This window comes from Rhinatrema bivittatum, chromosome 1 (assembly GCF_901001135.1).
Source record: "Rhinatrema bivittatum chromosome 1, aRhiBiv1.1, whole genome shotgun sequence".
NCBI classification, from domain to species: Eukaryota; Metazoa; Chordata; class Amphibia; order Gymnophiona; family Rhinatrematidae; genus Rhinatrema; species Rhinatrema bivittatum.
The window spans coordinates 195,594,000-195,619,788 of NC_042615.1; the positions used below are offsets into that span (position 1 = coordinate 195,594,000).

Below are 25,789 nucleotides of genomic sequence, written 5' to 3' on the forward strand. Positions count from 1 at the left end.
GTTTTACTAATGCGGTCAATCCGAATGCACACCCCTAATTAGCATTACACATGCTATTGCACGGTTTTAACACTGGAAATAACTACACCCTTTTTCCTGCTGTTAGGCTTTGTGATATGAATGAAATGGCCATAACTCAATTTGCAATACATTTTTTGAATTATATTTCGGCTATTTCTGGGCTTGGGAAGGGAGAGGGGAGAAGGGAGGAGGGAGAGTCAAGTGGAGTAGAGAGAGACAGAGATAGAGAGCCTCTGGGGAGGGCCTCATAGTGTGCAACTATTTATATCTCTATAGGAGGGCCATCTAATAAGTCAAGGTGATGTGCTGGAGGTGGTTTAGGGTTTAGGGGCCAGTTTTACATGTAGAATGAGAAGTACGAACAGCACAGTACACCTTGGTGAAGCCATCAAGCTAGGGTGAGAGAACATAGTAGAAATTTCATTTTTGTGAGACTTTCCTCAGTCCAAATGATGTCAAATCTTCACCAAGGTGTACTGTGCCCCTAAACCCTTGACCTATTAGATGACCCTCCTATAGAGATATAAATACTTCACTACTATGAGGGCCTTGTAGGTAGTCTCTCTCTCTTTCTCTCTCTCTGCAAAAATAGGGATGGGTGCAATAAGATGAATCTAGGGGTTTGTTTTATGTTTATTTTATATTTTCTGATGTTAGCCATCTAGAAGAAAGGATAGCACATTTTATAAATATTTTAATAAATTAGTGGAACTTGGACCCATTTTAGGGCTCTAAGTTCTAATTTTGATAAAGGTAGCTTTATGGTTTACTATTCCAATTTTATGTATATATTGTATAATGTGTTTGGTTGGTTCTTTCAACCATTTAAAATTTGTATATTGTATATTTATATTTGTAACTATGACGATGTGTTTGCTGCTATTAATATGTAGATACCGTGCTTAGAAATTATTTTTCAAACCAAAAAGACTGAAAATCATGTTTGAAAAACTCTAAACAGTCAACAAATGTATCCCACAGTGTAAACCACTCTCACAAATCTTATAGTGCTTGATATTATTTGGTATGTTGGATCCTAATACATTGGGAGTCACTTGATAAAATTTTCATAAGACTCTTAAAGGATAAATGGTCTTTCAAATTATATTTTGATTTTTTTGTGCTAGTATATGTGAAATAAACTTAGTGCTTATAAGAAACAAAAACAACTTAGCTGCTAGTCCCGAAACAGTGCCATGGACACTTTCAACTTGGGGCGTGTTTGGAGGGCTGGGGTGGGTTTGGGGGGGGGGGGGGTGTGGTTTTACGTACACAGTCATAGGAATTAACTGCAAATTTGATGTGACTGATGAATTTCTATCATTTGAATCAAGGAAAGGTACCAACAAGAGGAGCTGATTACTGGAAAGCAGTAGCAGCTCAAAAATAAAACTACCTAGTTACCCATCTTACTGAATTTTGTTTTAAATTAAATTCTTCTGTATCAAATCTGTGGTAAAGTTATAATGCTGTGCCTGTGGAGTCTAAAGCCTGTATAGATTGCATTGTCCTCTGGAGTTCACTCCTGGGGCTGCTGGGTAAGGTATACAGGGATCCTACCTGTCCTCCTCTTCTGCTAAAATCACCACACCCATGGAACCCTTCTTCTCAAGTCACTACATTGGCTCGGTATCTGTTTCTGCATAGAGTCAAAGCTCTTCTTTTCTACAAAAGCTTTTACTCTGCAGCTCTTCAATACTTTTACTCTCTTCTCTCCCTATATCTCTCTTCATGAACTCTGCTCCTATCTATGCCCTTCTCTTCCACTACCAATTCCTGACTCTGTGCTTTCCAGCTGGCTGCACAGTATGCTTGGAATAGACTTCCTGAGTTGGTGCATAATGCTCCCTCTCCTGCCTTATTTAAATCCAGTCAAAAAACCCACCTTTCTGAGGCTGCTTTTAAATCTTAACCCCCAATTATCCTGCATACAGCCTTATTGATTTTAACATTTTCTTAAATTAAATACCCAAAGTCTATTTCATTCTGTACATTTGTCTTGATTAGATTGTATGCTCTCTTATATGTTTTTGTACAGCACTCTGTGTCTGTACAGAGAGTAGTGCTATAGAAATGACAAGTAGCAGTAGTAATTGACTGGCTGGTTGGCTGGGAGGATCTGAGGCTGGAGGTTGTCTGGAGGAGGTGTTGTACAAGACAGGAAGCTGACTTGGTCTTGGTTGGAGGCTGACTGGGGGTGGTTGAGGCTTACTGTCTGTAGGAGGAGTCAGGCTGGGATTGGCTGGCTGACTGCTATGCACAGGAGAAGGAGAGAAAGTCAGGGAATACTGGTTCTGGGCAAAGTGATGGTGCTGAGCACTGGGACTGGACACAGATACTGGAGCTGGACTGTGGGAAGCAAAGCATTAAGGGAAGGGATGCGAGGTGTTATATTGGGGCCATTAATCCCTGTTGTTCTTGTGGGTAGTGGGGGTGGATATCATGTAACAAAACACCCCAAATTCTCCACAAAACAATGCCAGGAGCTTGGCAGCTCCAACATAATACTTCACAAGAATGATGATATGGGGGGGGGGGGGGGGGGCTTTGCTTAAGCATAGGAGGAAATGCATTTTTGTTTATGGTTTTCTGGTATTATATTGCATACAGAATCTAGCTTCTTGAGTTTCATTTCAGGTTTTTCTGCATCTTTGCAACTTGTGGTCAACTATTCTGTATTTGGTGAAGATCTTTCTGTGTTCTGCAGATGTGACTGAACTGAGGTATTCTGCCAGTGTATAGGAAATCTGTTGCAGTCTTGGTCATTATGTTTTCCCAACAACAGCTGTATTGGAGTTGTAAATCCTGGCATAATATTTGCAGTGCTGCCTTTTCATAGGGAGGGATTTTGTTGTTTGAGTCCTGTGAGTTAGTATTGCTATGGTATGGCAGGTCCTTAGTGCTGTTTTGTTTTTTCCAGGATTTTGTATTATTTCATAATGTACCTGGTAGTGGAGGAAGATGAAATCAGAATGTGAATATTTTTTCTATGGTGTTGAAAGCACTAGATGCACTCATTCTATTACACCCATCACATTTAGTAGGCATATGATGTTACAGAAATTCCTTCTTCTGTTTGGGATATTGAATAAACTTCCTAACTCATGGGCTTGCAGCACATGGTGGAAATAACTGGAAAAAAATAAAGCTTTACTCCTTTCCACCAACTGCAGCCAGTGTGATTTGAAAAGCCCCAGAAGCAAGATAATACAATGAACTCAACAATTTGAAAAGCTGAAATACAGTGTGAGACTGGACTGTCTTCGACTTAATGTTGAGTTTTAATTCCTCATATAGGGCCCTAATGGCCCTTGAGCTCAAGTGGTACATGCAGATCACTCTGTCAGTCATGTAAGGTGGTCTTAGCCCTAAAGAAGTTTGGCCACAGTTGACTCCTTGCTCTCCTCTGCTGTTGGTGCCCTCCTTCTGTACAAGAGTCTGTCTGGCCACCTCCTCTCCTTTCCCTTATCCTCTTCTTTATCCTCTCCCTCTCTCTCTCTCTTTTTCTTTCTCTGCCCCTAACTCCTCCTTGTCATGATCCACTATGCTGGTGGGAGGAGCAATCAGATAGGGGTGTCAATCAGATGTATTCCATAGGTGGACTTAGCAATCTGTTGTTATAGACTGCCGGAGATAGTAGTAAGTGGATTTTTGGGCCGGTGGCAGATGACCACGCCCCCAGGGGAAGATCCCGAGAGGGACCACCGGCTAGGCTTAGAGTATGGAGACAGACACACACTAGTTCTTTTATTAAACAGATCTTGAAACCACCAGAGGTGGCAGTAGTGAGCTGAAGTGCCCGGTAGGGCTGAAGTCCCTCAAATACTGTAACAGCAATCCCTGGATGGTTGAGCTGTTGAGAAACTGTAGATAGTGAGTAGGCAGGGTATGCTCATGAACAGAACTAGATGACAACACTCACAAATTGGTCTCAGGGAGCTCAGGAGCTGGAAAGGACAGGCCCTCGAGGAGCGAGCACCTGGTTCCAGGGAGAGCTCTGAGAGAGCAATGGTAACTCACAATGATGTAGATAATGATGACTTCCAGGCAGAAATTCCTTTTGAAATTCTACCATTGTTGCTTCTGTTTGGGATATTGAATAAAAGCTTGCAGCACATGGTGAAAATAATTGGAAAAAAAAAAGCTTTACTCCTTTCCACCAACTGCAGCCAATGTGATTTGAAAAGTCCGTAGATAGTCAGGAACGAGGGCCCTCGAGGAGCGAGTACCGGTTCCTGTCTGTAACCTGAAAGGCAAAGAGAGAGAGCGAGGCCCCCGAGGAGCGGGTACCTCTGGTAAGTCCGAGGAGGCAGAGTAGCTTAGGCAGGGAACCCAATCTGAACCTTAGCCCTTGCTAACTCAACTAGTAGCGATATCAGAGACCTTTAAATATCGGAAGCAGATGACATCATCTCAGGAGGACGCCCCTGAGGTTCACGCCCTTGCTGGTACTTCACTCAGAGCGCGCGCGCACGCCCTAGGCTTCAGTCAACATGGCTGATATGGTGCAGGCAACATGGCGCAGGCAACATGGCACACCCTAGGCTTCAGGCAACATGCGGAAATGGCGCAGGCAACATGGTGCAGGCAACATGGCGCAGATAGTCAGGAACGAGGGCCCTCGAGGAGCGAGTACCAGTTCCTATCTGTAACCTGAAAGGCAAAGAGAGAAAGCGAGGCCCCCGAGGAGCGGGTACTTCTGGTAAGTCTGAGGAGGCAGAGTAGCTTAGGCAGGGAACCCAATCTGAGCCTTAGCCCTTGCTAACTCAACTAGTAGCAATATCAGAGACCTTTAAATATCGGAAGCGGATGATGTCATCTCAGGGGGATGCCTCTGAGGTTCGCGCCCTTGCTGGTACTTCACTCGGAGCGCGCGCGCGCACCCTAGGCTTCAGGTAACATGGCGGATCTGCAGCGTTGAGCTGGCCTAGGGACACCGGAGAGAGATGGCAGGGAGATGCTGCGGCAGCCAGCCGTCCTTCATACCTGGAGGGAGTCACCACAGAGGTAAAGAGGGTGGAGTGAAGATGTCGGGCAGCGATGGTTGCAACAGTACCCCCCTTCAAAGGGCGATCTCTTCGGGTACCAGGCTTAGGTTTTGAAGGATGCGCGAGGTGGAATTGATGAAGCATCTCTTTATCCAAGATATTGATCTGAGGCTCCCAAGAGATTATGTCGGGGCCGAAACCCTCCCATATCAGAAGGTATTCAAAAGTCTTGCCTCTTTTATGAACATCTAGAATCTCTTTGATGTTAATCTCTAAGTCAACTTCTGCATCGATGACAGGTGGATCTTGAGTTCTGGAAAAAGTTTGTTTGTAGATATCAGCAGCAATGGAATGAGCTGCTGTGGACATCACTGAAGGATTCAGTGGAAGTGGCGGTGATAAGGAACGTCTAGAAAACACTTCAATTGGTGATTCTCCAGTAGATGTTGCTGGATGAGAGTTGATGGCATCGCCAGCGGATGCAAACTGGCTGGTTGCCTAGAGTATCTTCTTTAGGTCAATTATGTGCTGTGGCTCATCAGGCACATCTTCCGAATGGAAAGAGTGTGACAGAGATACTCTAAATTTATGATCCGTGAATACGGATTTTGATGTTGAACGCCTTCGAGCCAAGGTGAACGTTGAAAGCATTATGAATATCAGCAGCAATGGATAAAGCTTCTGGGGACGTCATAGAGATCTTCAGTGGAAGTGGTGATGTTGAGAAATGTCCAAAACCCACTTCAAATTATAATGCAATAATGGATCTTCACATTTGACAAAAGAACTCCTCAGGTCTTCCGCTAGACATCTGAGAATGAAGTTGCCTCCTGCCCCTGAATCCACCAAGGCAGGAGTCTGAACCGTAACTGGTCCATAGGTTAAGGAGACTGGGAGAGATAGAGGAGGAGAGGACGCGGTAAGGCCTAAGAACAGTCCTCCTGCAGGACTTAGGCCCATCCGTTTATCGGGAAAATGGAACATGTAGAGATATCATGGCTGGACTGACCACAGTACATGCATAGGCCGTGCTTCTTCCGAAATCTTCTCTCCTTGGAGGTCAAGTGTCCATGACCAAGTTGCATCGGTTCATCTGTATCAGCAACAGAAGTTGCTAGAACCATCCGAGGTGCATTGGTAGCACTAGCCTGTTTCAACCCTGGTAACACCTTAGGCCGGAGTTCCTTCACCTTGTCCCAGAGTCGATGATCAATCCAAGTAGCCAAGGCTACTAATTTGTCCAGCGAGTCAGGTGTCTGGTGAGCGGCCAGCTCGTCCTTCAAACGGGTATCCAGGCCTCTGCAGAAAAGTGTCTTGAGACATTTGGGGTTCCAGCGGAGTACTGCCTCAAGAGTCTTGAATTCTATGGTGAATTCAGCCAATGATCTAATGCCCTGCTTCAAGTCCACTAAAGCAGAACCGGCAACAGAAGTTTGCACAGGGTCATCAAAAACGGATTTAAACAAGTCCATAAATCCTTCCATGTCCTGCAAAATGGGGTCCTTGCGTTCCCACAATGTGGATGCCCATGACAGAGCTCTACCATCCAAGTATGAAAGGATGTAGGTGGTCTTAGAGAGTGCCATAGGAAATAAAGATGGTTGTAAAGTAAAGTGCATGCAGCACTGGTTCAAAAAGCCCCGGATCTTCTGGATTTCTCCGGAAAACAATTGGAGCTGCCAGTGGTATAGCAGTCTTCCAAGTTACCTCCTGTAACTGACCTTCATGGTTGGAAGCTGTGCCTTGAACCTTCTGTGTGTGTAGCTGATGAAATGCTGCAGTAAGTTTCTCCAAGGCATCTTGCTGCTCCGTGATGTGCAGGGCAAGGCCCGGTATGACCTGCAAGGCAGAGAGTTGTGCCGGATCCATGGAGGTACGCTGGGTCCTGGAGTAATCCCGGGTCCTGGAGTTAAGCCAGATCCACGGAGTTAGCAATCTGTCTTAATCCGCTATGCTGGTGGGAGGAGCAATCAGATAGGGGTGTCAATCAGATGTATTCCGTAGGCGGATTTAGCAATCTGTTATTATAGACTGCTGGAGATAGTAGTAAGTGGATCCTTGGGCCAGTGGCAGATGACCATGCCCCCAGGGGAAGATCCTGAGAGGGACCACCGGCTAGGCTTAGAGTATGGAGACAGACACACATTAGTTCTTTTATTAAACTGGTCTTGAAACCACCAGATGTGGCAGTAGTGAGCTGAAGTGCCCGGTAGGGCTGAAGTCCCTCAGATACTGTAACAGCGATCCCTGGATGGCTGAGCTGTTGAGAAACTGTAGATAGTGAGTAGGCAGGGTATGGAGAGTTCATGAACAGAACTAGATGCAACACTCACAAATTGGTCTCAGGATGCTTAGGAGCTGTAAAGGATAGGTCCTCGAGGAGTGAGTACCTGGTTCCAGGGAAAGCTCTGAGAGAGCTAACGTATTTATGTCTGGTCCGAGGTAGGTGTTACATTTTATGTGTTAGTGAGCATGGGGTAAATAGTATGTAGCAAAAGCATATCACATTATTTAGTGTGTCCACTAAGACCTAATAAAGCATCTGCAGTACTTCATTTACGCTCACTAATTTTGGCACATACACACTAATTTCTTCTTGGAGTGATTTAGTATGCATGTTAGGGCTTTTGTGCATAGCAAGCTATTGCACATTTGGGCTTAATGGACTAAGTCAGTTTCAATGCATAGACTTCTATATGTTTCTTTCTGCTACATTATAAATGAGCTAATAATCATAATATTTCAATTTATCATAAGTTATACAGAGAAGTTTGACCTCTTCTGCATATATCAACAATTGTACATGAGCCTAAATGTAAAACGTACTTTTAGATTTCTTTTATGTGGAATACTCAATATATTCTAACATTCTATATGTGTAGTAGTAGATAAGGCATGCCATATTAACAAGAAAACATGATTACTTATTATTAAAGTGAGTGATTCTAAAAGAAAATTGCTTTCTGTGTTTGGTGCAAGTCTTCAAAAGTGTACGTGGCAAGCAGTAATACTTTATCAAATGAAAATGTTATTTTTAAGCCATAACATAGTAACATAGTAAATGATGGCAGAAAAAGACCCAAGTAGTCCATCCAGTCCTAGCTTATCAAGTTTTTTAGGGTAGTACCTGCTGCTCCATTCAGGTTATCCCATGTAGAAATGCTACACCTAAAATTAGCCCAAGTTACCCCTTCTCGTCATTTCCATACTCTGGCCACTAGGGGCCCTCCTTGTTTATCCCAAGCCCTTCTGAATTCCATTACCATTCTTGTCTTCACTACCTCTTCCGGGTGGGTATTCCATGCATCCACCACCTTTTCTATGAAGAAATATTTCCTGATGTTGTTCCTGAGTCTACCTCCTTGGAATTTCATTTCATTAAAAGGTTTGATTCTTGTACATCATTAATACCTTTCAGGTATTTAAAAGTCTATATCATTCCAAGCAACAGCAGCATACCTTACAGCAGATTCATTTTGTATCAACAGGTGAGCATGGATCAATTAGAGTTAGTATACATGAAAAGTTCCTTTTGCTATGGTTATTTCATGTAAACTTGTAGGCCCCCTAGAGGAGAAAATTCTCCATCAGTAATAAAGTAAACCTGTTTGCACATAAATATGTAACAAAATGATTTTAGACTTCTTTTCCATCCAATTTATTCTCTATTTCTTCCCAGGATAGTGATAACCTTTGGTGGGATGCCTTTGCAACTGAATTTTTTGAAGATGATGCAACACTAACCCTTTCCTTTTGCTTGGAAGATGGACCAAAGCGATACAGTAAGAGAGACATTTTGCTACATATAGTATAACATAATGTCATATATATTATTCTTTTCATTGCATATGTAATAATTATCCAACATCTTGGAAAGTTTAGAGTGCTTAATTGACTATATGATCTAGTACTTCACATAATTCTGATCCTATGTATTGAAAAAGCAATATATTATTCCAGTGCATTCTGAGGAGACATCAATATAAGTACTATGGCTGCTATTATTTTTGTTACTTGTATTATTAGCCCTTTTATAAATTAAATTCAAAAACACCTACAGTTTAAAGTTAGTTACTACATTATAATGCATAACAGGTGTTGTGGAAAATATCTGACAACCTAAGACAGTGGTATTCACTCCCAGTCCTCAAGGCCACCAACAGGTCAGGTTTTCAGGATATCCATAATAAATATGCATGAGATAGATCTACATGCACACTACCTCCATTGTATGCAAATCTATCTCATACAAGACCCTCAAAGTCTGGGAGTGAATACCACTGATCTAAGAGATCAAAAGAAATTATTATATGAAGTTTGGAGAATTGTTAATCTTTGATTCATGGCTCTCCCATTTAACCAGACAACAGAGCTGTCTTATACCATGAGAGACATCTTAGAAAGCACTGACCTTATGCAAAGAGCAAATACTCTCTTCATATTCTATATCTTGTTTGGAAAATTAATAATATGGGTACCATGTATAATAGAGCAGTAAATGTTGCAATTAATATAGTAAAATGTTTTGAACATTGTATGTTCTGGAACTCTGGTTCACAAAGATGACTTGGTTTTTCAAGACCTAAGAACTGGAAAGATTAATTTAGATCTTTTTCTTGTTAGACAGATATTTTTATTTGCAGTTTCTATATAGAAATATATATTAAAGTACAAAAATCCGATCAATTATTGTATGTGTTTACCTGATAAATGGTAACTTGTCTAATGCAAAAACAACAAAAAACCCAAACAAACAAAGCAGCTGGAATGAGTGCATGCTCTAGGGCGAATGCTGACAGAATTACAGTCAGTTGCTTTTTAAACTAGTGATAACTCTGTAAAGGTCTTTAAGTTACAGCTTTAGTACCATCTATTACAGCTGATCTGTCCTGATTAGATTCAGTCAACTTGTCAAAGATCTGATCTGTACATCAATACAAAATACAATTAATGTCCAGTTAGATCAGCAGCAGCAGTGTTTCTAGAAAAGAGTGCTGTCTATTTAAGAAAATGTTAAGCGATAAAATATTTGTGTTACAAAGTTGTATACAAATAAATAGTGGTTTTTGGCCCAAGTTGAACAGAGGATAGTTCACAATTATCGTAACTATTGTTAGAAGATCACATTTACCAAGTTTAAAACTATAGAGAGGGGAAGGATTTTATTTTGCTTTCATATATATTCTTTAAATTATGCTTATATCACTGAAACGAGCTGGCCTGCAGTGTCACCATCATGGGCCCTTTTCATGGTTAGCATTGACATAATCATCTCTCTGTGTTACAAGGACACAAGAAGAAGAAGAAGATCAAAGCATATTCCTACCATTGCTAGCAATAACTGTATATTTACTCTAATGTTCCTGAACTGATTTTCATACTAGCTTTATTTACACTATTTTTAATGATGCGTAATCTAAGATATTAAAATGTCTTAGTTCCTACACAATACAATTAAATTGAAAGTGTTTTAGTTACTGTACCTAGGCTGAACCTTGTACTCTTTTTGCTGCTGCTAATCCATATCACATATACGGGCGGATTTTCAAAGCCCTGCTCGCGTAAATCTGCCCAGATTTACGCGAGCAGGGCCTTGCGCACCAGCGCGCCTATTTTCCATAGGCCGCCGGCACGCGCAGAACCCCGGGACGCGCGTAGGTCCCGGGGTTTTTGGAAGGGGGCGTGTCGGGGGCGGGGCCGAACGACGCGGCGTTTTGGGGGTGGGGCGAGGCATTTCGGGGACGGGACCGGGGGCGCGGCCCCACCCCTGACACACCCCCTTCCAAAAACCCCGGGACCTACGCGCGTCCCAGGGTTCTGCTCGCGCCAGCGGCCTATGGAAAATAGGCGCGCCGGCACGCAAGGCCCTGCTCGCGTAAATCCGGGCGGATTTACGCGAGCAGGGCTTTTAAAATCCGCCCCTTATTGTTTTTATATACCGACATTCGATCTCAATTGAGATATCACACCAGTTTACATTCAGGTACTGTAGGTATTTCTCTATCCCCAGAGGGCTTACAATCTAAGTTTTTGTACCTGAGGCATAGCTCCCTCTCTCATTGGCTCCTAAACCAATTGCTCCATGAAACAGTTGTTTATTCCATCCAGGAATGTTATGTCTCTAGCATGTCCTGATGTTACATTTACCCAATCAATATTGAATTAATTGAAATCTCCCATTATTGCTGCACTGCCAAATTGGTTAGCTTCCCTGATCTCTCTTAGCATTTCATCATATGTCTGATCATTTTGGCCAGGTGGAAGATAGTATACTCCAATCACTTTACTCGTACCCAACACACCTGGGATTTCTACCCATATAGATTTTACTGAGCATTTAATCTCTTGTATGATCTTTATCCTGTTGGACTCTATACCCTCCTGGAGATAAAGTGCTACACCCCCACCAAGTTGATCTTCCCTATCATTGTGGTATAATTTGTACCCTGATATAGCACTGTCCCATTGTTTATCCTCCTTCCATCGGGTCTTAAGTTGCCAATTATGTCTATCTCATCATTCGCTGCTATACATCTCCCACCTTACTTCTTAGACTTCTGGCATTGGCATACAGGCATTTCAAAGTGTGTTCAGGAAGGAGGTAATTGGGGCCCAGGGTGGGCGCTCCCCAGCAGTTTTATACAGGTTGAGGGCTTTGGCGCTGAGTCTGGCTTGGGCCTAGGCCTCAGCGCTGGCCCCAGGCTGGTTTTTAGCCAGTAAGGGCCATCATGGACTATGGGAGACACTTCTTTTTTTAAATCAATTCTTTTTCTTTCTTTAATGGTTTTTTTTTCAGTTTTGCAAATAAACCAAACTAAAAAAAAACCAAACCCATTAAACACACTGAATAAAACAAAAAAATAATCCCTGAAATGAAAAAACTAACCAAACTGAAAATTTTGAAGCTGCACATCTTTTATGTCAATTACTCTTATTATTGCAATGATTTCAAAAACAACATTTTAATTCATTTCAGTATGTTGGCATGAGGGATGCCATCTGGCTCTATTTGTGGCAGGACAGGTTGATCCAGCCCTAGTTTTACCTCAATACAGTTACAGACTTGCTCTTGAGCAAAACAGAACTTCATGTATATATATGCTATGTAGTAAAAGCAGAACAGAATCAACCCATTCGGGAAAAAAAATGTTTATTTATATGCAGCAATTGGCAAGCCCAGATGGCTTTCACCCATCACACATTCCTGTTCCCCCTTCTCTGTGAGTAATACTTCAAAGAAGTAATGTTATGATAAGGCTTACTGTATATAGTTACCATTTGAGGGGCTAATTTTCAGAGCCATTTGCATACATAAAACCCAGTTTTATGTGCATAAATGGCTGTTCTAAAATTGAACCAACAAAAAAGGAAAAAACAAAAGACACCATTCTTGTGCTCAGCAACACTCAAACTCCTTTATCATAATCCTTAGAGAAAAAAACTTTTAAGAAAAACAATTTTCTTTTTAGTATCTTAACCGCATCAGCAAGCCTGACGACGTGCAACCCCACAGCTTTTAAAGGGAAGCCGTCCGGTCTTCTAATCATTTGCGGTCTGAGTCCATTTAACTGTGCTAGACTCGTGAACAATTTTTAAATTTTCAATTTCCAATTTTTATGTATATTTTCTCAACTCTCTGTAGATCCCACAGACAGAAAGGTATCAGCTCGACACCCGGCCGATGTTTCGCTATGCTTCATCAGGAGCTATCGATGTTAAACCTTTCCCGCCATTTTTTTAAAGGGAACCCATCTTCAAACATTATCCTCACTTGTATTCAATGTTTACTTCCCAACATCCTGCATAAAAAATAGTTCAATGAATATCTATTTCAACCAAGTAATGACTTATCTGGTATTGGTAGGGCTCAGGCCGCAAATGATCAGAAGACCGGACGGCTTCCCTTTAAAAGCTGTGGGGTTGCACGTCATCAGGCTTGCTGATGCGGTTAAGATACTAAAAAGAAAATTGTTTTTCTTAAAAGTTTTTTTCTCTAAGGATTATGATAAAAGATTTTGAGTGTTGCTGAGCACAAGAAGGGTGTCTTTTGTTTTTTTCCTTTTTTTGTTGGTGCAATTGAACTGTATGGAAGAATATTAAGCTCTTTAATTTTTCTGTTCTAAAATTGACACAGGCTCTGTGTGCATAAAAGTACATGCATGACTGGTTTCACGTGTACACGCCACAAAGCGGTGTTCCTGGGGGCAGAGTTGGAGAGGTGGGGGTTAGCACTTACAAGCATACCTTTTGAATTTGAAACTATACGTACAAAAGTTATCCTGCGCAAGTTTCAGCCTAGAAAAAGTAGGTTGAACTTTTTGTGAGGTCATGTGTGCACACGCTCGCGCCAGTTAGCTGAAGCTTTTCAAAAGGAGCTTAACTTATGTGCATTGAGTCCACTTTGGAAATCTTTGAAGTCTGTGTGCATAGTGTACCGGAAACTTTACTGCTGTGCCTGCAGTTGGAAAATTACCCTCGGGATTAACAGTTTTGGCTCTACGGTACATAATTTCTTACAGCCGCAGAGCAATCATTTTGAGTTTAATAATGACCTCTGGACTTTCATTCCAGCCTGGTGCAATTCCTTTGTGTTCTAGCGATGATTTGCTTAGTCTCCAAAGTGAGGAAACAAGGTGCGACTGCTAGGAAACGATGCATGCTAAAGTAGTTTCCCAGCTTCGATTAATGCAATGACAGTAACTGTGCACAGAGCCATCATATGGTAGAAAAAGTGAGAGAGAAGGAACAGCAAACAAAGGTGGCTCCCACAAACGAAGAATGTAGAAGACCTCATGGTGTCAGAACCCTCAGATATTTTGGTACCAGGGCAAAACTTTAAAAAGGCATTTGTAGAGTTCTCTATTTTTACAGCTAAAACTCTGGTTGATATATTTTTGATCTGGTAAATAGTTGAAACTTAGCATATTTATAAATTCAGCAACCAAAGAAGGCATGTCCAGTTCTTTTTAAATTAATTGTGTTTCTCTTTTGTAGTCTAATGCATTGCTAATAGCATTTTCAGTAAATTCAAGAATTGTTTCTATTTACTGTTAATGCTTTTTATAAGTTACCTAGATTATTGTATTTGATTGTATTTTTTTTTTTATAAAAACAACATTTGTTGATAAATACTTTTAAAAAACAATTTCAATTAGACATTTGTATATGTGGAATAACACATTGAGTAGTTGTAAAGATGTATATACACGTCATGAGAGAAGGCAATCTGCATCATATTGGACACGTGTTGTGTGTATACATATTTGTGATCACATCTTGTCCTGGTTTTTTTTTTACCCTAATTAATATTCATTGCACACGATGAAAGAACTGTTTCTAGATTTGAAATCCAACCATGGGATTCTAGGAGAGTTCTAATATTTCTGAAGTTCTGATAGTACTGAATCCCCATAGAGCACGTTATAGTGACCCACACCTGAAGAAGGAAATATCCAACCAGTGCCACCAATTTTCACTTGCAGCAGAATCCAGGGAAAAACTGTCAGCTGGCTACACTCAACTGTTGCTGTTGCTCCAGTCCACCCTCAGGCCCATGCTGACTTCCATCCCCTGTAGCTACGTGGGACTGCTGCTGTCTCAGATCAGCCACCATTGTTTTCAGGCTTGATTCTCTTTCTTCCCACCATTGCTCAGACCCAGTTTGGCTTCCCTTCTGCTCCTACTGCCAGGGCCGGTGTTAGATATTTTGCTGCCCTTTGCGAACAATTATTGTGCTGCCCCCCCTCACCCCACCACCACACTTCATCCATTCTCTGTCTCGGGCCTGCCAAAAAAAAGCCCAGCTCTTTGCAGCAACCTAAACTTTAAAAACTGTCACCCTGCACCTTCCGGGTCTTCACCTCCTCCCCCGGAACCTTAGTTGGTGCAAGACTATTAGGTGCCCTAAGCAAATCGTATACCCTTGCACCCCCCCGCCTCCTGCTCGCTCCATATACACGGTTAAAAATTATGCATTTATAATAGATTTTGCATGAAAAAGAATTGCCAAAGTACAGTCTTCTGAGGTAAAAAAAAATATCATACGTATTTGCATGCACTTCTTGGGTACCAACCAGAAAACCCTACAAAAAAAATAAATCATTTGGAACCATATGGCATAAGGGCTACTGTAATGTGTGTTAGGTGTGGGTTTGACCCTCAGAAAGCCATGAGTAAATTACAATTACAATATAATAAACCTGCCACACCACAACAGCATTAACTGCCAGCACTTTAAAAAGTAACAACCCTACACCAGGCCCTAAATCACCAATACACCTCCTGCTGCTATAGATTCACCAAGCTGCTATAGATTCCTACACGCTAGCAGAATACTCCTGCACATCACACATGCAGAACCCAGGCAGACCCTCACCAAATACAGGAAAAAGAAACCATAAAATATAAATAGAAACACAGGCAAAAACTGAACAGGAAAACTGCAACAAATGAGACTCTATGCAGTGCAACAATGGAAAAACAGAAATCACCAATTTTCAGCCATTAAACATTAAAATAAAGAAATATAATAAATACATTAATCATAATAGCATAAACATACCAATAAAAAGAATATTTCAAAACAGCTGGTGAATGGAAGATCCAATAATTAAAAACTCAAACAATTTGTTTTAAATTTCTCAAACACCAATAAAATATTTCAAAACAGCAGACACAATCAAACAGCATCCAAAAATTAAAACTAATAAGGATAAAATAATTCACACTCTCCATATCTGGAAATGTTTGATTTCTAGTCACTCAGATTTTCGTGGATTAGTGAGAGAGAAATGCATACACTTTCTCCTCTCTCTCATAGATATATATCTATACATACACATGCTCTCTCCCTCATACATGCACATGTTCCCTCTTACATACACACGCTCACATGCATATGCTTCCTCTCTCTCACACACATTCTCACTCACACACATGCTCACTGATGCTCCCTTCTACATAGACATGTTCACATACTCACAAACATGTTCCCTCTTACATACACATAAACACACACAAGATCCCTCTCTTTCTCACATATACGTGCTCAGACACACACATGCTCACAAATGCCCACATGCTCAGACTCAAGAAGAGAACACCCTATGCTTCAATACCTCAACCTTTCCTGATATAAACTGAAGAATTTATTGCTCAAAAAGAACTTACTGTTTAGACCTCTTATTCCATCATCCATAGAGCTTGCATCTCAGTGCTCTTTCTCTCTCACACATACACACATGTTCCCTCTTTCACACACATGCCTCCTCTCACATGCACATGCTTAGACACCCACACAATTTCCACTTATGCTCAGACACCCACTCCCACACATACTCCACTTATGCTCAGACACACACACCCACACATACTCCACTTATGCTCAGACACACACACACCCACACTAAAACACTCACACACACAAACATGCTCAGACACTCAACAGGTTTCCTCCTGCTCATACATACACTATAGAACCAAGGCCTCTCTCAGCAGCCCTGACCCTCCACTTCTTCAGCGGGGCAGGTTAGGAGCGGCCTGGTGGCTTGTTTTTTCCTTCTGATCACCTAGCATGTGGTCCTGCAGTTCATCCTGACCTTGCAGCTCTGCAACTCTTTGCAGGATGGGAACTGCCGCATGGCCCTAGGGCTCCTCTTCTTTCCCGCGCAGCAGGTTGGGAACCCCACGTGGCCCTAGGGCTCCTCTTGTTCACCGCACGGTGCTACGGCTCCGTCTCTGCTTTATCATGCGGCCCTGCAAATCTCTCATCTTTGCCACATGGCGGGTTGCAAACCGCCACACTGCCCTAGGGTTTTTCTTCACCATACAGTGAAGAAGAGGAGAAGCCATAGGCCACACAGTCCTCCACTGCCACTCATCTTCACTGCATGGCGTGTTCCTCCTCTTCTCCACTACAACCTCATTTTCCTTGCAGGGTGGCAGCGCCAGCAGCTAACTCAACTTGGTTTCGGTTCTGAGGCTGCCGCCCTGTGCAAGTGCACGACTTGCACAGTGGGTTGTGCTGGCTTTGCCCATCGCAACTATTCAGACTCATTCTCTTTTCTCTCCCATAGTGCATGCTTTCCAAGTCCAACTTTTCCTCCCTCTCTACTGTCACTTCTGTGCAGTTCAAAGTAAACAAAAAACACATGGAGGTACATATTCAAAAGCATTTAGCTGGCTAACTTGGAAGTTAGCCAGCTAAATTAGGGGAGCGGGAGAAGAGAGAGCGAGAGAAAGAGAGAGAATGAACTTCTGTCAAAAAAAAATTCAACATGTTACTATTTATACCACTATAAGAGGGGGCACTTTTAACTTGGTGTGGAGTTTGGGGTGTGTGTTTTTATATACACAGTAGGAGATACAAACAGCAAAGTTGATATCACTGAAGATTTTCTGCTGTTTGAATTGAGGAAAGATACAAGAGGAGTTGATTTGTAGAATGCACTCTCTATCTGAAGCTATGCATATAAATTGTTAAAATAAATAAATAAAACTACATAAAGGTGGCATAGCAATGACAGCATCACTGGGTGGGGCTGATGGTTTGCCAGTCCATCCTTTTGTTTTTTACTTCCTCCCTCTCTTTCCTTCTCTCCATCCATTGAGAATATGATGGCAGATAAAACTGTAAAGCCTATCTTGGCTTTGTGCTGCAATATCATACTTTTCAGCAAAGGTCCATATTCAGACTTTGGAGGTATATTCAATAGTAAAACCAGAGAGAGACACAGAGCGAGAGAGAGAAAAAAAACCTCTGTAGAAAAATCAACATGTCACTCTCTATTTACACTACTGCAAGAGGAGTCACTTTTAACTCAGTATGGGGTACGAACAGTATGGGGTACGAACACTTTTAACCACAGTAGGAGGTACGAACAGCAAAGTTGACATAACTGAAGATTTTCTGCTGTTTGGATTGATGAAAGGTACAAGAGGAGTTGATTTGTACTCTCTACAAGTGCATTGTACAACCCCCCCCCCCCCCAAACCTACCTCACCACCCCCAAACCCCTCACCGAATTAAAAGTACCCCCTCTTACAGTGGTATAAATAGAGAGTGACCTTGCTTTTTCTAAAAGTTCTCTCTGTCGTTCTCTCACTCTCTCTCTCATAGTAACTTCATTGTGTATCATCTGGTCTTTGTACTTTTTGAAAGAGTAAACAACTGATAAATTTTTACTCATTCTACCTCATTCATTATTTTATAGACCTCTATCATATCTCTTCTCATCTATCTCTTCTGGCTGAAGAGTCCTAAACTCTTTAGACTTTCCTCATAGGGGACTTGTTCCATCCTCTTTATCATTTTGGTTGCCGTTCTCTTTACCTTTTCTAATTCTGCTGTATCTTTTTTGAGATGTGATGAGCAGAACTGAACACAATATTCAAGATGAGGTTGCACCATGGAGCGATTCAGAGGCATTATTGTATTCTCTGTTTTATTCTCCATTTCTTTCCTAATAATTCCTAGCATTCTGTTTGCTTTCTTGCTGCTGTTGCACACTGAGCAGAAGATTTCAATGTATTATCAACGACGATGCCTAGATCCTTTTTCTAAATGGTGGCTCCTAATGTGGATCCTTGCATTGTTTAGATATAATTTGGGTTACTCTTCCCCAAGTGCATCACTTTGCACTTGTCCACATTACATTTTATTTGCCTTTTGTAAACTTCTGTTGCTATGGTGATTGAGAGTCCAGATAGTAAATGTTGGCCAGTTTTTTTTTCAAGATTATGTTGGGGACTTGTGGAAAGAACTTGGATACAAATCATTGGTCCATAGGGCTGCAGTGAATACAGTACAGGGGGAGCAATATGATAATTATGCTTCTAAGAATATTTCACCTATTTTTCTTTTTGATTTAAAAATTATTTTGGGGAAAATCAGGTCCACTTATTGTGCCTTGCACCCTTATCCTGCTAAATTGCTCAGAGATTTTCCCAAGGATTATTTTATTTAGGTGAAAGAAATTGTTAATGCTTCCTTAAGTGAGGAAAAGATGCCTGAGTGTTTGAAATCTTCTATTGTAACTCCTGTTTTTAAGAAGTCCACTTTAGAACCCCCATCTGGCAGAAAATGTCTCCCTATTTCTTCTTTGACATTCTTATTAAAAAATTATTGAGTGTAGTGATAGGTTAGCTCAGCTCTTTTTGGAGATTTTGGCAGGCCTGGATAGTTTTCAATCAACCTGCATTACAGAGACCTTATTGGTCTCCATACTGGACAATGCCCTGCAGATGGTTGATCAGCTTTGAGGGTGTGTCTGGATTTGTCTGGTGGTTTTCATCTGGTGGGTTATGGTACTCTGCTAAAAAAAAAAAAAAAAAAAAAAGAGAGATATGATCTGCTGGATCTGAAAATGAAGGTTGGCAGCTGGATTTCTTTGTTTTTGTTACAGAGGACCCAAATAGTTTGTTTTGGTGATGGTTTTTCTGCACCAAAGGAGTGCCTCAGGCTTCATCTCACTCCCCATTGTTTTTATAGTATCCATTGCAGACTGGCTGTTGGTAAATAAGCTGATTTTGGATGGATGTTAAAAGGAAGTGTTAAGAGTGGGTGGCTCTGACTCAACTCTGTTTCAAACTCTTCCAAGGTTGGGAGATGGAGGGGTACGGAGATAGAGCCTGGTCAGGAGCTAAAATATCTAGGAGGTCATTTAGATTTTGCCCTTGGGCTGGAATCTCACATTTCAACTGCGGCTCATAAGACATATTTTAGCCTGTATGTAGTCAGACATCTGCACGCTTTCCTGGATACTAACACCATTTAATTCTGTGATGCACTCGCTTGTGACCTCGCAGTTGGATGACTGCAATGTGCTGTGAGTGGCTCTTCCAGCTAAGAGTATTCACAAATTCCAGCAAATGCAAAATATTGTGGCACAGTCAGTTACTGAAAGTTCTCGATGGGCGGCCCAATACTTTATCAAGCACATTGGCTTCCAAGCCATGTTAATCTTTCATGGCTAGTATAGGCCCTTCATATCTGGTGAATAAATTAACATGGTATGTGCCGGGTTGAGAACTGTGCTGAAGTCAGGGCACACTTTTAAAGATACCAACAGAGCAGGACATAGACCAAAAGGTGAATTTTCAAAGCTTTACTTGTATAGAAAAGGCCATAAATGCATATATGTGGCCCAATTTTATATATTGTGTATTTAAAAAAGGGGTCATGTATGTTTGTATATGCATGTTCACATGCAAAATATACATGCAAAAAAGAGGCATGATGGGGCATGTCAGGGCAGGGTTAGCAATATGCACATAGGGGCAGATTTTAAAACATACGCGTGTGGCCTACATTTGTGCGCGCTACCTGGCGCACACAAATGTACGCCTGATTTTATTATATGCGCACGCAGCTGCGCGCATGTTATAAAATCAGGGGTTGGTGCATGCAAGGGTGGGCACACTAGTGCAACTTGCGTGTGCTGAGCCCTCGGGGAGACCAGGTGGCTTTCCCCGTTGCCTCCGAGGCCGCTCCGAAATCGGAGCGGCCTCGGAGGGAACTTTCCTTTCCCTCCCTACATTCCCCTCCCTTCCCCTACCTGTCCCACCCCCCAGACTGAAATCCCTTCTTACCTTTGTTGTGGAAGTTACGCCTGCCAGACAGCACCTTGAATACTGTGTACAATTCTGGTCGCCGCATCTCAAAAAAGATATAATTGCGATGGAGAAGGTACAGAGAAGGGCGACCAAAATGATAAAGGGGATGGAACAGCTCTCTTATGAGCAAAGGCTGAAGAGGTTAGGGCTGTTCAGCTTGGAGAAGAGACGGCTGAGGGGGGATATGATAGAGGTCTTTAAGATCATGAGAGGTCTTGAACGAGTAGATGTGACTCGGTTATTTACACTTTGGAATAATAGAAGGACTAGGGGCATTCCATGAAGTTAGCAAGTAGCACATTTAAGACTAATCGGAGAAAATTCTTTTTCACTCAACACACAATAAAGCTCTGGAATTTGTTGCCAGAGGATGTGTTTAGTGCAGTTAGTGTAGCTGGGTTCAAAAAAAGTTTGGATAAGTTCTTGGAGGAGAAGTCCATTAACGGCTTTAATCAAGTTTAATTAGAGAATAGCCACTGCTATTAATTGCATCAGTAGCATGGGATCTTCTTAGTGTTTGGGTAATTGCCAGGTTCTTGTGGCCTGGTGTGGCCTCTGTTGGAAACAGATGGTGGGCTTGATGGACCCTTGGTCTGACCCAGCATGGCAATTTCGTATGTTCTTATGTTCAAAGTGGCCCCTAACCCCTACACTTATACCTAAACATCACCTCCAGTAACTAGGTGAGCCTTCTATAGAGGTATACATACCTAACTACTAGAAGGCCTTATAGCTAGGTGCTCTCTCTCTCTCACAAGTTTGCAATTTTCAAAGCCAGCCCACTTGGCCAGAAATCCTGCCCTAAACTCCACCCCTTTTCTAAATTTGCATTGCACCATGTGTTATGGGGCTTTTTGCATGCAAAAAGCCCATAATGCAGCTTGGAAAATAACTGTTTTGCACTAAGTGCCAGGATTGTTGTATTTCCTACATAGAACCACTGGAGGGGGACCATGTTTAAGCTCCTGGACAGCCAGCCTAGCTATTGGGGCTCTCCTACAACCACTGGGGGAGGGGGAGAGAGAGAGAGAACACCTAGCCATACTGCCCTCTCACTAGATAGATATTTATATCTCTATGGGAGGCCCACCTAGTAACTCGAGGTGAGGTTTAGTATTAGTGTATGGGTTAGGGGCCACTTTGACATTCAAATTGAGACGTATGAACAGAACAGTGCTCTCTTGTGAAGATTTGATGACCTTCGGAGTGAGGAAACTCACCCAAAGATGAGATTTGTGCAATGTTCTCTCAACCTAGATTGATGGACTCTCTACCTGGGTAACATCAAGCTAGATTGAGAGAACATTGCACAAGTCTCATCTTTGGGTGAGTTTCGTCTCTCCGTAGGTCATCAAATCTTCACAAGAGACCACTGTTCTATTCGTACGTCTCACTTTGAATGTCAAAGTGGCCCCTAACCCCTACACTAATACCTAAACCTCATCTCGAGTGACTAGGCGGGCCTCCCATAGAGATATAAATACCTATCTAGTGTGAGTGCATTATGGCCTCTCTCTCTCTCACACACACCCAGTAGTGGTAGGAGGGCCCTGATAGCTGGCTCTCCAGGAGCTTAAAACATTATGATGTGTGATAAAGCCCTATCACACAGCTTTATGCAAATGAAAAAGGTGTAGTTAAAGCCATGCAATACAGCTTCACAGAACTGTGAGCCTTGGCCAAAATATCCTTCCCTTTTTCTCATTTGCATCACACCAAACATTATGGTGCTTTCACACACATTATTGGAATTTCACATGCATTAAAGGCATTTTTTTTTTGCATGCAAAAATGCCATATAGCACTTTGATAAATGACCCCCTTAGCTGGATAATGGTCATCCACCTTGGAATGGCTTCAGACCACTATATAATAATTTTTAGCTGAATAACAAGCTATTAGGCCAATTAGGGTATGTCAAGGGTGGTCAAAATGGCAGGATTTTTTAACATGCTTAATATGGACTTCTCAGAGAAGAGGAGAGGAGAAAGGTGTGGGGGGGGGGGGGGGGGAAGAATGAAGGTGAGTAAAACTGATGAAGAGAGAACCGAAGCTGAGAAGAAAAAAAGGTTAGTTTAAAAAAAAAAAGAACATATTCAGAAAACGGCTGCTTCTTTTTTTTTTTTAAGGAAAATATTTTGTGTATATTAAAGATTAATATTCATTTGCATATAGTTTATCTGTCATAAACCATGACAAATACTTTTCTAACCCTTCCCACAAAATCTGCCACAATGAAAACATAAAAGCCTTGTATAGGACTGTCTTAATAGCCCACCCCTGATCAAGGAATGCACGTAGATCTTTCAAAGAGATTGAGTGCAGTGATATATAGAGTGCACAAGAAGAAGCTTTAAGCAAACAAACTTATGTAACCACTGGGGATGAGTTCTATACAATACAGAAAAACAAACTTTTGCAGCAGCTACCTTTCTTTACTGCGATGCGCTTCGTTAGTTTAATGAATCAATAAGTTCTATGCAGGAAGCATGATTTACACAGCATGCCCTATTATGGCAGACTCTGTTCGGTTATATATTAAACATGTTCCCTTTCATGTTAGGATCCTTGTAAAAGAGCAAATAATAGACTCACTTCCCCTTGTTGTCGAGGCGTATTGTTCCCTAAAGCTAAAACATTTCCAGCATAGATAGGAGAAACCACTTTTGACTGACAGCGCCTTGGTTAGAGTCTCCTTTGCCGCTGTGCAGAAAAGCCTGGTGACGCACACTGTGCTGATGTGCTGGGAGTTGGCATGTGATTGGCAGGCTAAGGCTTTGGAGACTGTAAAAGATGAAGCATGCACAGCAAGCATAAATGTGCAGTGTTTATGCAACACTGCAGAGAGCAGAAGCTTGCAGTTAACCCTTTCACGGCACGGCTTTCTCCATTCTGGAAAAGCACAGATATCCCTGGTATTTACAGGGACACCTTTGCATTTACCAGGAAATAATAAAAGATCGGTGTGTATTCAATGGTATGCATTTTCCAAATTTTTTCCTCTGGGTTTGGTAAATGTGTGGGGGGTATGTAGTGAGATGAATTTAGGTTTTGTCACCTTACGACCTTCCCTCCCCCACCACACACACACACACACACACACACACTTTTCTGCAACGCTCAGAAAGCCCAGAGCAAGAGCCCGTGGTAGTGACTTAGCATCCCCAGCCCTTGTATCACAGCCTCCACCTTGCAGTGAAAGCCACCAAGGAGGCAGAGAGGTCGATACTATCAGAAGCCTCCCTGCCCCCGAACAGACTGCTGGGGCTATGAAACTCTGCTACCTTCAATAGGATGCATATATGGGCTAGGGCAGGCAACCAGGAGACACGCTGCAACACTTTTATTTATTTATTTATTTTATATACCGACGTTCGATCGAGATATCACATCGGTTTCCAGATAACTAAAAGAATAGGGTAGGAACAGCCCTATTTTACATTATAACATTGTAATAAATATAATAAATTATAACATTGTAATAAAATATAACGAATTATAACAGAAATAACAGGATTACATGGAACATTTGATATAGTATATAACATATGTACATAAATGACTTGTTGATGAGGATATTTTAAGGTTAAGGTTGGCAAGGAGGGTTGAAAGGGGGGAGGGGGGGGATAGGTGGGAGGATGGTGGTGCAAGGGAGGGAAGAAGGTGATGCGAGATGCTTGTGTAGGGGACTTTGTGACCTTCAGAACTTTGCTGCCCCAAGAATGTTTGCCGCCGTAGTCCTGGATGCACAGGACTATTCTGAATAGTCTGTACATGACCTTCATGTTGTGCCTTGGGCTTTATGCTTCAAAAATGATCGTCGGGACGTCTTTGCTTTGTGAGTCACATGTACTTGGCCCTCTGCGAGCCTGCAAGGAATTACAGTGGATGAGTCATACATAAGGTAGTCTGAGCACTGATGGATGCCTCCCAGTGGGCTCATCGAAACTGCGTTTGCCACAGTTCGTGCCTAGCAAGTAGCATTGGCTTATGCTTTTGGAATTAGATTACCGAATCATATGTCTTTGCATAGCTTTAATCTGCAAAAAATTGAGAAATTTTGTGAATTAAAAATTTAAGCCAGGATTAATTCAAGTGTAACTAAAGGAATGTAAGACCAACAGGGAGCAACTGTAGTAGCTTTGGTGCACAGGCTGAAAACAAACCTTTCAAAGTTCCAGTTATCACTTTGGCTGATGGAAGAATAGTTGAACCTCTATGAAGACTGCTACCCGATGTGAAAAAGGAATCACTTCATAATGATTACAGCCCCATTTGAACCATGATCTGAAAAAAAATAAAATAAATTAGTTTCCCATTTGGGGGAACATGATAGCATGTCCAGCCTGGTGTCATAAACTCTAGTCCGAAAATCACAGACACAGGGCAGGAGGGAGGCCCCATGGCTCCAGATATCTTAGCTAAGGGACAGGCAGGCTGCCTGGAAGAGGACACTTGCATATTAAGAAGTAGGAAGGGGGACTGGAAGAGTGCTGGAGGGGAGCAGGGGTGAGGTCCACCCGGAGGGGGGGAGAGAAGTGAATGCTGGATTTAGGATGGGCAAAATCGTGGGAGAGTGCTGGAGTTGGGCTACTTTCACAGCTGAATTTTTAATGGGTTTTTGGTAAATTGTAATATAATGAGCATTAGCAAGTATCCTTTACACAGATATACACACCTTGAAATAACCAGACATTGTTGTAACACTGATAAAAATCTTGTAGACATTTTATTACGTAACTTTCCCAAGTTGCAATCTAAATTAAGATTACTGACAGAGTATGGATGATATCCATTATGGGGGGAAATTATCAGTAGCCGATGTTTCTGCAAAGTATGTGGATACCTATGTAACCATGAACCTTGCAGTTCATGTTCATGTCGTTTTTAATATGATCCCTGTTTTGTTTCTCCTTGTCAAGTGTTGCTTTTATAATCGTGTTCTGGCTTGCATTGTTGAAAGAGCAGAATATAAATCATTTGAAATGGCTGTGGGTGAAGTCGGGCCCTGTTTATCGTCCGTTCTTAATATTGTGTTGGTAGATATTGGGATCAGTAAGAGATCCCCTATGGATCAGGCTAAGTCTCTGGGTGTAAAACTCAGCTCGACCTCATCTTTGGAGAGTCATGTCTCCCAAGTAATAAAAGTTTTTTTTTTTTTTTTATAA

At 41.9% G+C, this 25,789-nt stretch overlaps 1 protein-coding gene across 6 annotated transcripts in view; it reads left to right on the forward strand.

The window, feature by feature from the left end:
* Window positions 1–25,789, forward strand: part of LDB2 (LIM domain binding 2) — a 711,173-nt gene that overhangs the window by 330,556 nt on the left and 354,828 nt on the right. For all 6 annotated transcript variants that reach the window (XM_029590544.1, XM_029590552.1, XM_029590570.1 and 3 more), the window contains one exon: window positions 8,689–8,791. In XM_029590544.1, the coding sequence (XP_029446404.1) occupies window positions 8,689–8,791 (103 nt within the window). The remainder of the gene's footprint in view (window positions 1–8,688; window positions 8,792–25,789) is intronic.